The sequence below is a fragment of the Perissodus microlepis genome, chromosome 2 (assembly GCF_051167445.1).
Source record: "Perissodus microlepis isolate ML-2025 ecotype Zambia chromosome 2, ASM5116744v1, whole genome shotgun sequence".
NCBI lineage: Eukaryota > Metazoa > Chordata > Actinopteri > Cichliformes > Cichlidae > Perissodus > Perissodus microlepis.
Genome location: NC_140462.1, coordinates 33,251,130 through 33,266,416, shown reverse-complemented (window position 1 = coordinate 33,266,416; position 15,287 = coordinate 33,251,130). Strand labels below are relative to the sequence as shown.

The window sequence follows — 15,287 nt, the reverse complement described above, 5'->3', positions numbered from 1 at the left end:
AAGCTGCACTGAAAGAAAGCACATGCATTAATCATGGCAGCACATAAGGCAAGACCCCAGGTGCAGGCTGTGCAAAGATGCCCCTGAGACCATCCAGCACATAACAGCAGGGTGCAAGATGCTGGCAGGCAGGACACACGTGGAACGCCATAACCAAGTGGCCTGAAGCTGCAGGTTTTGTCACTCTCCATCCAAAATTCACTGAATCAGCAGCAAAAGAAGGTCCAAGCTACGCTTCACGTTTGATAAACATGAATTGACTCTGACTTTGGCTGTTTTACTTCCACCAGGATAAAATCACACTTCATGCACTCTCTCTCTCTCTCAGTATACTTCAAGAACAGTTTCTCGTCTCAAATCTCTGTTTTCTGCATTTTTCGCTTGCTTGTTGTGCACCAGTCTACCGTTGTTTACAGCGCTGTCGGACGCTGTTTTGTTTATGTTTTGTTTTGTTATTTCAAAAATGACCTCCAACAAGAAACTTTTTAAAATGATGCCAAATTACAAACTGCTTAGCTGTGTCTGTAATCAGACCTCTGTACCTCTGCTCTGCTTCACTTCAGCAGCATCAGGTAAAGTGACAGAGAGAATCATATGTTGATTCATGGTTTTCTTCAGTTTTTGATCTGCTGCTGAATATTTTCAAGGCAGTTACAGCCCTAGTATACAGCAACATGAGTGCCCAGCGTGGCTCAGAAGTCTGAATGTCTTTGTTTATTATTTACTGTGTTTCTGTGTGCTTGCGTGTTCCTCTTTGTTTTCTGTCACAATGTATTTTATTGATATCCCAGTTTGTGTTCTTCTACGGCATCTATGACTCACAGGCAAATATGACAGCAGGTGGTGCGTGATGTAATACGGGCCACATATAAGTGTGTTCTCTGTCTGCTGACTCTACCTGAGGACAAAGCAAAATTAGGAAACGCGAAACATTGCAAACTGGACCCCCGCTGGGTTTTGAGGTGTTTCAAGATGTCTAAATATGCACACTGAAAATGTTTACCGAGCTTTAGAGAGTGCAGGAGCTAAGGTATTGTCTTTAGGATAATTCTCTGATCACTGAAGATTTTATTACCAGTTTTTATTCATACTAACTAAACATTCAGTTGGATAAGCACAACACAATCGTTGTGTACTTCTATGACTGGTAGGTAGAGTATGTCATCACCAAGGTCCAAGCTCCCGCTTCTTCTGTATGGGATCCTCCTGTGCAGCGCCTCTGCTCCGCTTCCAGTTATCAGCCGGACGAGACAAACGGCACGAAGCGCTGGATCACTGGTTTCACCCAGCAGCAACATCTGGGACAAGAGGGAAGTGACAGCGAAAGACGGAGAATACCTGCTGGGCATAAAGAGACTGAGAAGGCTTTACTGTAACGTGGGCATTGGTTTCCACATTCAGGTCTTACCCAATGGGAAGATCACAGGCGTGCACAATGAAAACAGATACAGTAAGTAATTTTTCCTTTCCCTGATTCATCACCTTTATCATTTGTTGCTATGATAAGAACAAATATAAAGACCCAACTATCTCAAAAGTCAAAGTTTGGTCGAGTGATTTCTGCGTGGATTGAGGAGACTGCTTGTTGCATGCAAACATACTGTACATTATTATATTCTTCTGTTTTGTATCTCTACATCAAAAGATAAGAAATCATGCAGTTGCATTATGTTAATAAATAGCTAAAAAAAAAAAAAAAAAAAGAAAAGAAAAGAATTCCTGCTGACACTCAGAAAAATAAAGTCAGGTTTGCAATAAACTTGAAAACAATGGCCAGCAGTGGGCGGATTTTCTGCAAAAAGTCTAATTATCTTGTCTATAAGAAAATCATCGGAATCACTGACACGTGTTATTTAATAAATGTTTGTAAATTATTCTCCAATAATGAGGAAATTGTTTGTCAGTCTGTCAGTCAGATCAGCACGTCGGCTGAAGAGATATGACACGAACCCAGAAGTCGACGTGATTTCATGTTCAAATGTTCCCAGAACACTTTAGAGCGACTGAGTTAGAGTTCAGGAGGCAGAGCGACACATGCTAAAGTGTCCTTTAACAAAATACTGAACCCAAAATGAATCTGTGTATGTGTGTGAATAATACATTAATGCCTGTGTCAATGCTTGCAGTGAAAAGCACTTTAAGCTTTCAGTTAAAGTTCTTTATAAGCACCAGTTTGTTCACTGGCCTCCAGATGTTGCCTCACAGAACAGAGCAGAACCTTTAACCCAGTCTCCACTTATATCATCCCCAGAGCCCCATTTATAAACCAGGCTTATAATTAGTTTTGAATTCAAGTATGATCTTTGCAGTAAACTGTGTGTAAATAGATATTTATAAAACGTATCTGATCTCAAAAGCAAAGTGATTTTCCTGCTAGGTTGACGCTGCTGTTTGGAACACAGTTACAGGTTGAATGAATGAATTATCAAACACTTGATTGGAATTATGGGGCACAGACTCCGTAATGACTGCACTAATGTGTTTGTGCATTATAAGCTTTCTCTTCTGACCACCTTTTTGGGCTCAGAGGTTTTGTGTTTGTTGTTTGTCTGATTGATGTGAGGAGTTGTTCTGGTGACGACACACAGAATCCAAAAGAAGGAAAACACAGCATGATACTTCAGGTGAATCGTACGAGAAAATAAATGATCTAAAACTTGCAGCAACATGGCAAAATACAAACTACACAAGAGAGAAGAAGAATGTACATGTCTATACGTATAGTAGTGACATATAAACACATGCAGGAGATGGCGTTTATGAAGTGTCTCCTTAGCCTTCATGATATGAGAGGTCAGTGCTACAGGCCTGCAGCCCCTGGATGCTTCTTCTAAGGCACTGGGACCAGCCACATCATTTTCCATAGCACTGGGAGTCTCTGGAGTTGCTATGGAGGCTGACGTTGTAGAGGTGATAGAGTACTCCACACACTTAGCTAACACAGGCCTTCAGCACAGATGCTGTTTATGTGAACAAACTGAAATCAGATAATCAAACCAAAATAACAAAGTGCATATTTGTTTTTGTGTCGTGGAAATGGAGAAATATTTTATAAGAATGAGCCTTTTGTCACGACGGGGTGCGCCGGTGTGAGGAAAGAGGTAGACCCAGATGCAGACACGGTGGAGACAAAACGTAGTTTCAAAAATAAAGCGAGCCTTTATTGGCTGATTGCAGAAGAAAAACAAGGAACTAGGGAAACTAAGGAGGCTATGAACACTGTTAACAAAAAGGCCGTGACACTCAGTGAAAAACTATGACAAACTATGAACACTGAGTAAACCAGAAAACACAGAGAAACAATGGAGTAAACCTATGAAAACTGTGGTGAGGTTAACAGACGATCTGACACCGACTGAGCAGAAACACACGGATTAAGTACACGTAACAAATCATCAGGGGAAGCGGAATCACATGGGGAAAACAGCTGACAACAGTTAACATAATGACAGGACAGGAGACGTGAAGCTAAATACAATAAACAAAAAACACAAGGATCCTTCAAAATAAAACGGGAAACATAACGAGACCCAGACATGACTCGAACTAGACAAACAAAGAAAACTTGGACATGAAACATGACAGATAAACACAGAAGACTTCACACAGGGATGAGACGAATGGGGAGCTTGATAAATCATGAATTAAAACTGTAACCCAGGCACGACAGAATGTAACTAGATAAACTGAAACGAAACTAGACTGAAAGGAATAACAAAAACATCAAGAAGGACCATGACACCTTTAGTGTAAGTGTGTCTGCTTTAACGCCATTGTTCATATATGTCACAAACACAAACTTTCAAAAGAAGGCCCGTGTCGACCCATTAGGGTGGAGAACATGCCAGGCTCCAACCCTAAAACAGAAAGATTGTATTAAAGTCTGGTCGTTGTTTTCTATGTTGTTTTTATGGGTTTTTCAAGTTTCATTATATGACATGAACCATTTCACTAAGAAACATAAGCATGCAGGAGCTGTCCTAATCTTCTGCAGATATGCAGCACCTGATGACTTTACTAAGCATTAGCAACTTGTCCTTTTCATGTTTCACTCCAGCCCTGCTAGAAATTTCTCCAGTGGAGAGAGGAGTGGTGACTCTCTATGGGGTGAGAAGCGGTCTCTTCGTTGCTATGAATGACAAAGGGAAACTCTATGGCTCGGTAAGAACCTTTAACCGTTGTTGCACACGGGGGCTTGTGATGCATGCCGTGAGTTGGTCCAAAGCATTCCACCCATATGTTCATGCCGTAACCCTCCACCAGCCACTGCTCACTGACATTTGTAATAAATTTAATAAGTGGAAATGTTTTTGAAACGAGCGGCGTCATGCTAAATGCTACAGTCTTCATGTTATCTATTAAGCCTTAAATGGGCATAAATAGTTTAAGTTATGGTTTAACTGGCAGAATGAAATGACTGCTGGATGGTGATGGTGGTCAGCTGTCCCCACTGAGTGATAGAACTAAAAATATGAGACTTGAAATGAGCAACTTCTAATGAGGTATACGTCCAGCCAACCCACTCCAGGACTATAAATGAGACACGTACTTGTAATTACACACACACACACACACACACACACACACACACATCTGCATTTGTATTTGTTGGCGTTTCAAAAAGGTTTTGAGGGAAAGTACATTAAAACAAATGATACAAACTGTGATTTACTGAAGTTTGTAGAACGCATCTCCAAAAGGTGATTCTGTTCATCTGGACGTAGCGTTTTGTGGGAGAAACGTTTCATCATCATCAGGTGACGTCTTCAGTCTCAGCTGACTGCAGCTTTCCAACCTTATAAACAGGACATTTGCATAATGACTGAAACCAGCCCACTGAGGGAACAATGGGCTGGGAGGTCAGTTTCATGATCAATAATTGTCATGATCAACAAACATTGATCAATGGTCCCATTCACAGAGAGTTGGGGAATGGCTGCAATCACAGCATCGATTCAGAGATGGTCTTTCCCTTTTCACGTAAATGGCCTCCTTGACTCCGCCCTCAAACCAGCGTTCCTCCCTGTCCAGGATGTTACATCCTCATCATTGAAAGAGTGTCCACTGGCCTGTAGGTGTAAACAGACTGCAGAGTCCTGGCCTGACGAAGTAGCTCTTCTGTGTTGTGCCATCCTCTTCTCCAGAGGTTGTTTGGTTTCCCCGATGTATAAATCCTGTCAATCCTCCTGCACTTAACAGCGTACACTATGTTACTCTGTTTGTGTCGGGGGACCCGATCCTTGGGGTGGACCAGTTTTTTTTGGGGGGTGGTTAAAAGCCACAGAGATGCGGTGTTTATTAAAAATGCGTCTCAGCTGCTCCGATACTCCTGACACGTACGGGATCACTACAGGTTTTCACTTTGGCAGCGGTTGTCCTTCTCTCCTGGATCGGCTGGAGCTTTCTTTAGGAGCCTTCCCAGCTTTGACAAAAGTCCAGCTGGGATAACCACATTTACTCAGGTACATCAGGTAAATAAGGGTACATCTGTCACCATCTTACAATGCTGTGACTGCAGCCATTCCCCAACTCTCTGTGAATGGGACTCATGGACATCGATCAGTGGTCTTTGATCAATGGTCATGAGAATTTGCATAATTAAGATTAAGGAACTGACCTCCCAGCCCATTGTTCCTTCAGTGGTTTCAGTCATTATGCAAATGTCCTGTTTATAAGATTGAAAGCTGCAGTCAGCTGAGACTGAAGACGTCACCTGATGATGATGAAACGTTTCTCCCACAAAACGCTACGTCCAGATGAACAGAATCAACTTATGGAGATTTCCTTACCTGGATGATTGAGCATCAAGACATTTGTAGAATGCAGTTTGTGTTAAATTGTGCTGAACTTAATGCTGAAACAAAGCGTGTCTTATTTGTGCCTAATGTGGTTGTGATAGTTGCTCTTAGGCTTATTAATTTATCTGGAATATCAAATTCAGTTAAATCTAAAATCTTAAAATTAAGACAGTAGCTTTATTCAAATTTATAAGAAGTAAAAGAGTAATTAGCTAAACATAAGTTAGACACACACCTAATCACCAGCTGTTGTCCTATATGTACATTTATACAGATACAGACCTGCATGCACAACTAAAGATTGCTTTAAACAGTCGTGTCTTAATGTGCATACGACTGAACTTTCAAAACAAACCGAGCACAGGAAAATAATACTCCAAAAAGCTGCTTCAGTCAATAAATAAGCTGTGAGGCTGATATCAGAAATAAACCTGCTCTAGCTGCTCACACACTGTGCAGAAGCAGAAACCTGACACATGCCGGAGGACAGAAACAGGCACCGTGGGGTGCAGCTGATCTGGAAACACACAGCAGTTCACAGGGACATGTTTCTGCTCGGTTTGTGGTGCACATGCAGAAATATATTTGCTTTATGTGTCTAACAGATGTTTCTGTTTTTGTTCGATGCTGAAGGCGTGCATGTAGACTTTGTGACATCAGATCACAACGAGCGTTCTAATCATCAGTGCTTGTGCCACTGATGGCAGCTGCAACTATGACCCAGCGTTTGCACTAACTGACAGTGTTTTACACTGTTTGGATGAATTCAGTTGCATTGGAGGGTTTTCAAGCAGGAGCATCTCAGCTGGATTCCAGTCTGGACTTTGACTGCACCACTCGAAAACCTTTTTTTACTTACATATCAATGTACTTGCTTTTATGTATTGGAGCCTTTCAGATGTGGACTTGATGTGTGTGTCGGATTATTGTCATTCTGCAGAAACGCTGCCCTGAACTGATGGGGGATATTGTCCATGTTTCTGGCAGAAAACAGAATTTGTGACTCCATCGATAAGCAAGTCTTCCTGGTCCTAAAGGAGCAGAGAAGCTGTATGGTGCTCTTATTACAAAAGAGTGGAAAACAATTCATTTTAGATTTATGCAAACCTACCAAAAAGTTAAACTTTTGTTTCATCAGTCTTCAGAATATTTTTTGAACGGCTTGGAAATAATCGGGCATAATAACTCCTGTGGACCTGAGGAACGTGACGTCTGCAGCTCTTTAAAGCTTGTTCTAAGTACTTTTGTGACATCTTTAGTGACTCCTTAATACACTATGGAGTGATTCTGATTCTGACTTTGGCTCTTCTTCCTAAGTGTGTGTGGTGATGCGGTGACACATCCAAACTTGTATTATGTACAGATGTTTGAGCTGATGATCTTGGAATCTACAGCTGTTTAGAAATGGCTCCAAGAGCTCTTCCCGACTCGTGTAAATCTACGTCTTAGATCGTCACCGAGTTCCTCGGGACCAATCCATTGAGAAACTACCAGTTGTACTCAGTCGTGATCACTAACGAGATGTAAATAGGCTTTGGCCTTGTCAAATTAAAAGACACTGTAGAAACTTTAGCACCACTTAAAAGAGTTAAGTGACTGTATACATACAGCTGAGTCAGTTTTTGACCCGTGTGAAGTTGTGAAAATCCAAAATGAATTCAAACTTGTCTTTTAAAATCATCAAAAAAAGAGTGCTGTACAGTCGTTCCACCCTGTAAAAGAATAATTCACTCTGACTCTGATATTCATGCCCTTGATGAAACCTCAGACACACACTGAGGAATTCTTACATCCAGGCTGGTTGTCCTGTGGGAGCTGCTACATCAACATGACTGCACAGAAACAGGAGCACACAGACTAAATGCTGACATGTAAAATCTTTCGTGTTTCTAACGTTTCACCTTCCTCTTCCTCTCAGGGACACTACAACGATGAATGCAAGTTCAAGGAGAATATCCTGGCCAACAACTACAACGCCTATGAGTCAGCTGCGTACCCTGGCATGTACATTGGCCTCAGTAAAATGGGCAAAAGCAAAAGAGGCAACCGGGTCACACCCAAAATGACCATGACACACTTCCTTCCCAGAATATGAATTATGATGTGAAAACGCTCAACAGTGTAGACTGAAGTGAAGGGCTCCAACTTACATTTTGTGTTATCCATTCTACAGTGAATGATGCTGCAAACTGAGACGCAGTTTAAAAAGCAGAGTAAACGCCGTGAGATTAACCAGACTGTGAACTCAAATACACTAAACTAATCACCTGAATTTACCTCAAAACTACCAGATATAGTGACAAGTCATGAAGTTCATCCTAATGAATAAATTTAATTGTTTTTTAAATATGTGCATGTATAATGAATATCAATCTGAGTTTTTGAGGAGGAGGACTAAGTCATGACGGTCGTGAATCGCTCTGTGAAAAGCATCACTGACATTAAAAGTTTGAACAGTTTGGTGCAACTGAAAATTCCCCAGTTTGTGCTCATAAAACATCAAACATCAAACCAAAACTGAGCTCTTCTCCTTTGGAAACTCCACCATACCAGTTACTACATACTACACCACACAACATACTGCATGCATACTACACCACACAACATACTGCATGCATACTACACCACACAACATACTGCATGCATACTACACCACACAACATACTGCATGCATACTACACCAGTGGTTCCTCCCAGCCTGGATGTGTGTGGAAGAGACGGAAACCACAGCAAAACGTTGCTGATTGCTGGTTAGTACGGTCAACTGTCAATGTCTGATGTTTGCACTTAAGTAGTGTTTTCGTTTTTTTGAACACTATTATAACACGCTACTGCTAAATATTGGCTGTATATTGATTGTAATGTAAACTGTAATTTGGTTAAACTGGCGCACGCCCCTTGAAATGTATTTATTCTACATATTCTAAAGTGTTCGATTTATGACACATTGTTTATCTTATTATTCATAGAGTTCTAAGCTTTGTGTGAATAAATGCGCATCTCATTTTTAAATATGTTTATGGTCTCATTATTACGGTGGCCCCTAGAGACAAAGCACGTACAAACTCCAAAACACATGCAAATTCCAGTTGCATGTGTTTTGGAGTTTGTACGTGCTTTGTCTCTAGGGGCCACCGTACATTATAAATATTTAAGTAGTCAAACCTAATCAATCATCTGCAGTAGAGAAGCTCGATTGAAACCACTCGAATAAAAGACGTGCCGAGCTGGTTCGAAGTTGAAAACCGAAGCACTAAGAGCACGAGAGGATTGTGTGTTTGATTGTGTAGAAAGTGAAGGCTTCAGCTCGGGATTCCAACAGGTCAACACTGCATGAGTGGGAAAGCACACTGGTGGCAGCAGCAGCAACATGCTGATGATGTTTACCTGCTGCAAGAGTGACCAGGAATGTGAGGAGACATGCAGCTGCTTCGTGTACGGCTGCATAAGAAAAACTATCAGCCAGAAAAGATTTGTTTTATTTCAAAATGCAAAACTTTCCTTCCAGCCTGGTTTGACAGGTTGGTAGGCACCAAAGCAGGAACCAGTAAGAGGGATTAGTGGAACAGTGTGTTTGACTGACCTGGCATAATGGCTGATAAACACCTAAGTAGGATTTGGGACATATTAGGCCTGAGCATGATCGCCTTCCCTCGCTGACCTGTGCTTGAACTACATTTAAAAGTCCTTTTAAAAAGGACTCTTGCAGGCAGAGTTTGGGGCCAACCTGCTATGTTATGGTGAGCTGCTCCAAATCATGAGGGGACAAAAACTGGAGGCTAGTGCAGCTGACAGAAGCTGAGAGCAGTAACCCATCCCTGTTCATGCACAGCACTGGAGTTTCTTCTCTCTTTGACATGACTGCACATGCCCCAAGACCCTACAATATGTGAAAGAAACCAAAACAATCACACAACCTGCAGTGAACAAGCACCCGGTGACCCTGGGGTGTGTGAAACTCCCTTTGACAGGAAGAAACCTTCAACAGAATCAAGCTCAGGGAGGCGTGTCCATAGTTGTGGGTGAGGATAAAGAGCAGAGAGCATATAATAGTGCACTACCTGGTGACTAGCTATGGTTATGGTTATAGTACTATGAGCACATTAGCAGAGCAAAGATGGAGGATGAGCATTAATGTTTTATCGCCTCAATAAAACTGTGAGGCAGAGACAAATGCAAATGCTGACGACGGGCCAAACTTCACTCAAGAGCACGTCCGTGATCGTCCATCCACAGCAAGGTTAATCATATAATATACTATACAAATCCTAAACTGAGGCGTCATGTACACATTCAAATCTTAGTTGCATCAGAGTCTTTCTTTTCTGAACCATTTAAATATTTGGTGTCTGTTCAAACTGTGGGCTCATGAGCTTAGAGGTACAATGCACATTAACAAAGAGGCCTGCAATAATAATAATGGATTGCATTTATATAGCGCTTTTCGGGACCCCTCAAAGCACTTTACATTCACTCTCACACACTGGTGGAGGCAGCTACAGTTGTAGCCACAGCTGCCATGGGGCAGGCTGACAGAGGCGAGGCTGCCATATCGCGCCATCGGCCCCTCTGGCCATCACCAGTACGTGAAGAGTCTTGCCCAAGGACACAACGACTGAGACTGTCTGAGCCGGGGCTCGAACCGGCAACCTTCCAATTACAAGACGAACACCCAACTCTTGAGCCACGATCGCCCTACAATAAATCAAAGATTATTTGTAGGAGCTTGTTTCTATTAAATAAAAAGATACAAAACATTTCAATACCTCAAATGAATGGAGTAGGAGTTTGGACCCACACGGTGGCAGCAGTGTAAAGGACAGCGTTTGCTTTGGTATCCTGATGGAAAGCTGCTGATGGATTTATCACACAGTCAAACTGATTTGATTTAATCTTCAAACTGATGGACAGTCTCAGAGCTAAATGCACTGAGTGATCTGGAACAAACATACAGTACAAAGCTCTGACATGCAGCAGTCACATTACAAACTAACTGTATTACTCAGGGTGCCAAAGGAAACTCATTAATTGACAGGTTGAACAGTTTTTGTAACATTTGTTTCTTGCAGCACAAAGTTTCTGTGGCAGTGAGCAACGACCAAAAGGCCACTTGAGGGAATTTTGTGTTATTTCCAACTCGCTGACCAGACTTTATTTATCATTTAAATCCTAAATACATCTTTAAAAACTGTGTGAATAATTGAATGATGAAGTCAAAAAGATAAAAACGTGAGAATCAGAACCAACAACTGCACGTGTTAAACTGTGGCCTCCTGAATCCTCCAGGATTCATTCAAACTTTATTTTATTCCAAAATGAAGTCATGTGTTTTTAATGCTTTTTTAAAAGTTCTTTAATTTTTTATTTTTCTTGAATCGATGGCTGACCGTTCAGCATGGTAACATTATCCTGTCAAACATTCAAAGAGCTTAAATAAATGAACTGGCTCTTACACGGCAGGTTTTTACGCTCAAAGCCGTCTGTACAACATCTCTTATTCACCCATTCATACAAACACTTTTTTCTACACAAATCTAACATTCACACTCATTCATCAGAGAGCAGCTGATCTGCAAACTGTAGACCAGAGCAACAGGGACCAAACCTCCAACCTTCGATCTCCTGAACTACAGCCACCCCCAAGTGTGGCCGAACTCTCAGCGCTCCCTGGTATGGGATGTTCTCGTGAAACACTGGCCTCCTACACTGTGTGCACTTTGGGTGGTTCAAAATGAGTGTTCTTCATCATCTATAAATGATGAAGAAACTTCTATTGGTTTATTGTCTGTGTCAGGATTTTGGTTTATCTTCCTTTTACCTTCAGCTCATTAGCGGCTCAGTGCAAAATGTGGCTACCAGGATATAGAAGTGCATAGGTGTTTGAAACTTTGCTGCCATTTTTAGACATGATGTTTGACAACCTTGTGCTCCAACTCAGATGTTGTAGAAGAAACTTCATGACTGTTCTCTGATTTTTCCTCTTAATAAGTCCATTACACTTATTTTCCTTCTCTTTTAAATTTCTGTGGAAGAGAGCCAGAGATTAATAACAAGTATGATTGAGTGCAGAGAGGTCTGTTAACACATAGTGAGTGAAGAAGAAACACCCAGTGCATCATGGGAATCCCCGGCAGCCTACACCTATTGCAGCATAACTAAGGGAGGATTCAGGGTCACCTGGTCCAGCCCTAACTATATGCTTTAGCAAAAAGGAAAGTTTGAAGCCTAATCTTGAAAGTAGAGATAGTTTCTGTCTCCTGAATCCAAACTGGAAGCTGGTTCCACAGAAGAGGGGCCTGAAAACTGAAGGCTCTGCCTCCCATTCTACTTTTAAATACTCTAGGAACAACAAGTAGGCCTGCAGTGTGAGAGCGAAGTGCTCTAATAGGGTGATATGGTACTACAAGGTCATTAAGATAAGATGGGACCTGATTATTTAAGACCTTGTATGTGAGGAGCAGGATTTTGAATTCTGGATTTAACAGGAAGCCAATGAAGGGAAGCCAAAACAGGAGAAATCTGCTCTCTCCTTCTAGTCCCTGTCAGGACTCTTGCTGCAGCATTTTGGATTAGCTGAAGGCTTTTCAGGGAGTTTTTAGGACTTCCTGATAATAATGAATTACAGTCGTCCAGCCTGGAAGTAATAAATGCATGAACTAGTTTGTTAGTCATATCATTAGTGACGGACTAAATGTGTGTGTTTAATACTGGAACAACATTCAAAAAGTGAGGGCCGGCTTGACTGCAGTGAAACAGACTCTGTGCCTGTTTCTATAACCCGATAGTATCTGTTTGAGGCCACAGGAGGGTTTTGTCTTGGCACAGATTGTTATTAAATCTGGCCCTAGATATCATGACGATCGCTTTGAGCATTCATTATGTCTTCCTGCACAAAATAGCCACACTAACTGAATATTATAAATCCTGTCTTGGAGAAAAACCACAAGAAAAACCCCCCAAAGTGGTGCAGCATTCTGCTAGCACTACACCTCTGGTTGTGTTATAGGCACACAAAAATTGTTACTTTGTAACATTACTATTTGAATACTGTGTAAATGTTTTGAACCACCTCGATTTCTTTAAATGGTATGACCATCTTTCTTCAGCAAGTCGATGAACTAGCTTTGATGGCAAGCTTTCCTTTAGCTTCTCCAAGTCATCTTCAGGAGTAGTTTGCTTGAAAGCTGCTCTTTGGATGTTGCCTTTTCGATCTGGTCTCACACTGCTTCTATAATGTTGTCCAGGCCGACAGTGTTCTGATTGTGTTTTTCTGTGTAGGCACTGGCAGTATGTTTGGAATCAGTGTCATAGTGAAAAATGCAGGCAGCGCCCAATGGTACCCTTTAGCCTCCTGGTAGATACACCTGAAATCCTTTGTGATAAGTTAACTCTTCACACTCTGTACAACAAAATTGGAAAACTGTCCCATGTCAGCACTAATCACAAAACACAACAAAAAAAAGGAGGTAGCCAATCAGGTCAGCTGTTAGCACTGATTAGGGCTGTTGTCCTGTTGTAAAAGCCATCCTTGAGTCTCTATGTCTGCGACCTCAGCAGGCTGAACCTCTTCCAGACGGCAGCAGCTTAAACAGCCGATGTCCTGGGCGTGTACGACTGTACACAACTGTACATGTAGGATGCTGCACGCCCTCTTGAGACAGTGAGTGCTGTACAGGTCCTTCAGGGAGGAAGAGGATGTCCAATTATTTTTTGGGGCCATATTAATGACCCTTTGTAGTAGTGATGGGATTTCTGGCTCTTTTTAGAGAACCGGCTCTTTCGGCTCCGAACCGGCTCTTCAAGTTGTTTTATTGCTTTAATTAATTTATTATTAACAACAATATAAAATTACGCACAAAAGGAATTACTAATGTAAAAAAAAAGTGGTTTTATTTATATATGTTTATATATAAATATATGTGGTGGCCCCTAGAGACAAAGCACGTACAAACTCCAAAACACATTTCTAGCTTGAACTGAACTTCCAAAACAGAGCAGATCACTTAAATTACACAATTGAAAGCATGTGTGTATGGTTTGTGTATTTATACACAAGCACTCATATATATTCAAATAATTAAAAAAATGTTCATTTACCTGTTACTACCAGTGTTGGGTAAGTTACTTTAAATTAGTAACTTAGTTACATTACTAGTTACTTCTATTAAAAGTAACTCAGTTACTTCAAGTTACTCGTTACTTTCAAAGTAACTAGTTACTAGGGAAAGTAACTTTGGTTTTACTCAGAATTCTCTTGTTAGTGTGTTGCTTCTGTAACTGGATACCCAGCCAGACTGCCAGTCTTCTAGCTTGCTTACTTGCCACAAGTGCACTGTGCCACCTACCAATAGAAAGGAAAAGATAATGTGCATATTTCCATGAGAGAAATCCCACACCTGGACCGCCGTTGACCGCCGCCATGATTCTAGCCTACGTCACAGCGTCACGTGCGCTTTTTACATCCAACACAAAAACTGCAGTCGTGGTGCTTTGATTGTACTCAGAACTCGGAAATTCTGCCTTCTGAAGAGGAAGATGTAGGTAACACCAGACTGCAGATGAGCTGCATACAGGGCTGGACTGGGGCAAAAAAAAAAAACAAAAAAACAAAACAAAACACACCAATTCTGGTTGTTGGTACTTCCTGGCTTGTGTAGCCACTAGGTAACAAAAGCTCAACACTGGGCCCAGCATCCTGGAGCACTTCTGTTGCGTTTTGTATGTTTTTTGGAGTTTGTACGTGCTTTGTCTCTAGCGGCCACCGTAAATATACTTTTATACTCCACATAAAATGTAATAAATAAATCATATAATACAAAAACCAACTATTTACATTTCAACTTTTAACTATTTAAATTTTCAGCTTTTTCCTTTTAAACAAATTTAAAGTGAAACAACACAAAACACTGCAAACTGAAGGCGCTGAACACTGAAGCGCCTTGAGGTGACTTTTGTTGTGATTTGGCGCTATATAAATAAAATTGAATTGAATTGCAAACCACAACACAATTAAATTTAAATTAAAATATGAAAACAAAAAGAAGATGCATATTCTCTGTCATATGGACCTGCATGAATAAACTTTCTGAATCCTTTATCATCTGCAACTGAAAATAGTTGTGGATGATTACTATACCTTTCTAATGTGACGTTGTTGTCCCTGGCTCTCTCTCTCGCTCCCTCCGCCCCTCCCCCCTCTGCTCAGCGCAAAGCACAAGGCTCGCGTGGAGTGAAGCGGGAAAAAGTGCGAGAGAGAGAAAAAGAGTTCACTTCAAAGAGTCGGCTCCAAGAGCCGCTTCGTTGGCGACCGACACATCACTACTTTGTAGTGCCTTTTGGTGCAGCTGGAGAACCACACAGATGCAGGAGGTCAGCACACTTTCGATGGAGCAATGGTAGGAGATGATCAGCAGCTCCTTCAGGTCCATATTTCAGAAAATGGAGACACTGTTGGGCCTTCTTTAAAACCTCAGAGGACTTTGAGCTCCA

At 41.4% G+C, this 15,287-nt stretch overlaps 1 protein-coding gene across 1 annotated transcript; it reads left to right on the top strand.

Moving 5' to 3' along the window:
• Nucleotides 1–1,158: 1,158 nt before the first annotated feature.
• Nucleotides 1,159–7,893, top strand: LOC146393019 (fibroblast growth factor 4-like). The gene is made up of 3 exons (XM_084939199.1): nt 1,159–1,450; nt 4,058–4,161; nt 7,717–7,893. The coding sequence occupies exons 1-3, from the start codon at nt 1,159–1,161 to the stop codon at nt 7,891–7,893; spliced, it is 573 nt and encodes a 190-aa protein (XP_084795325.1).
• The last annotated feature ends 7,394 nt before the right edge of the window (nt 7,894–15,287 follow it).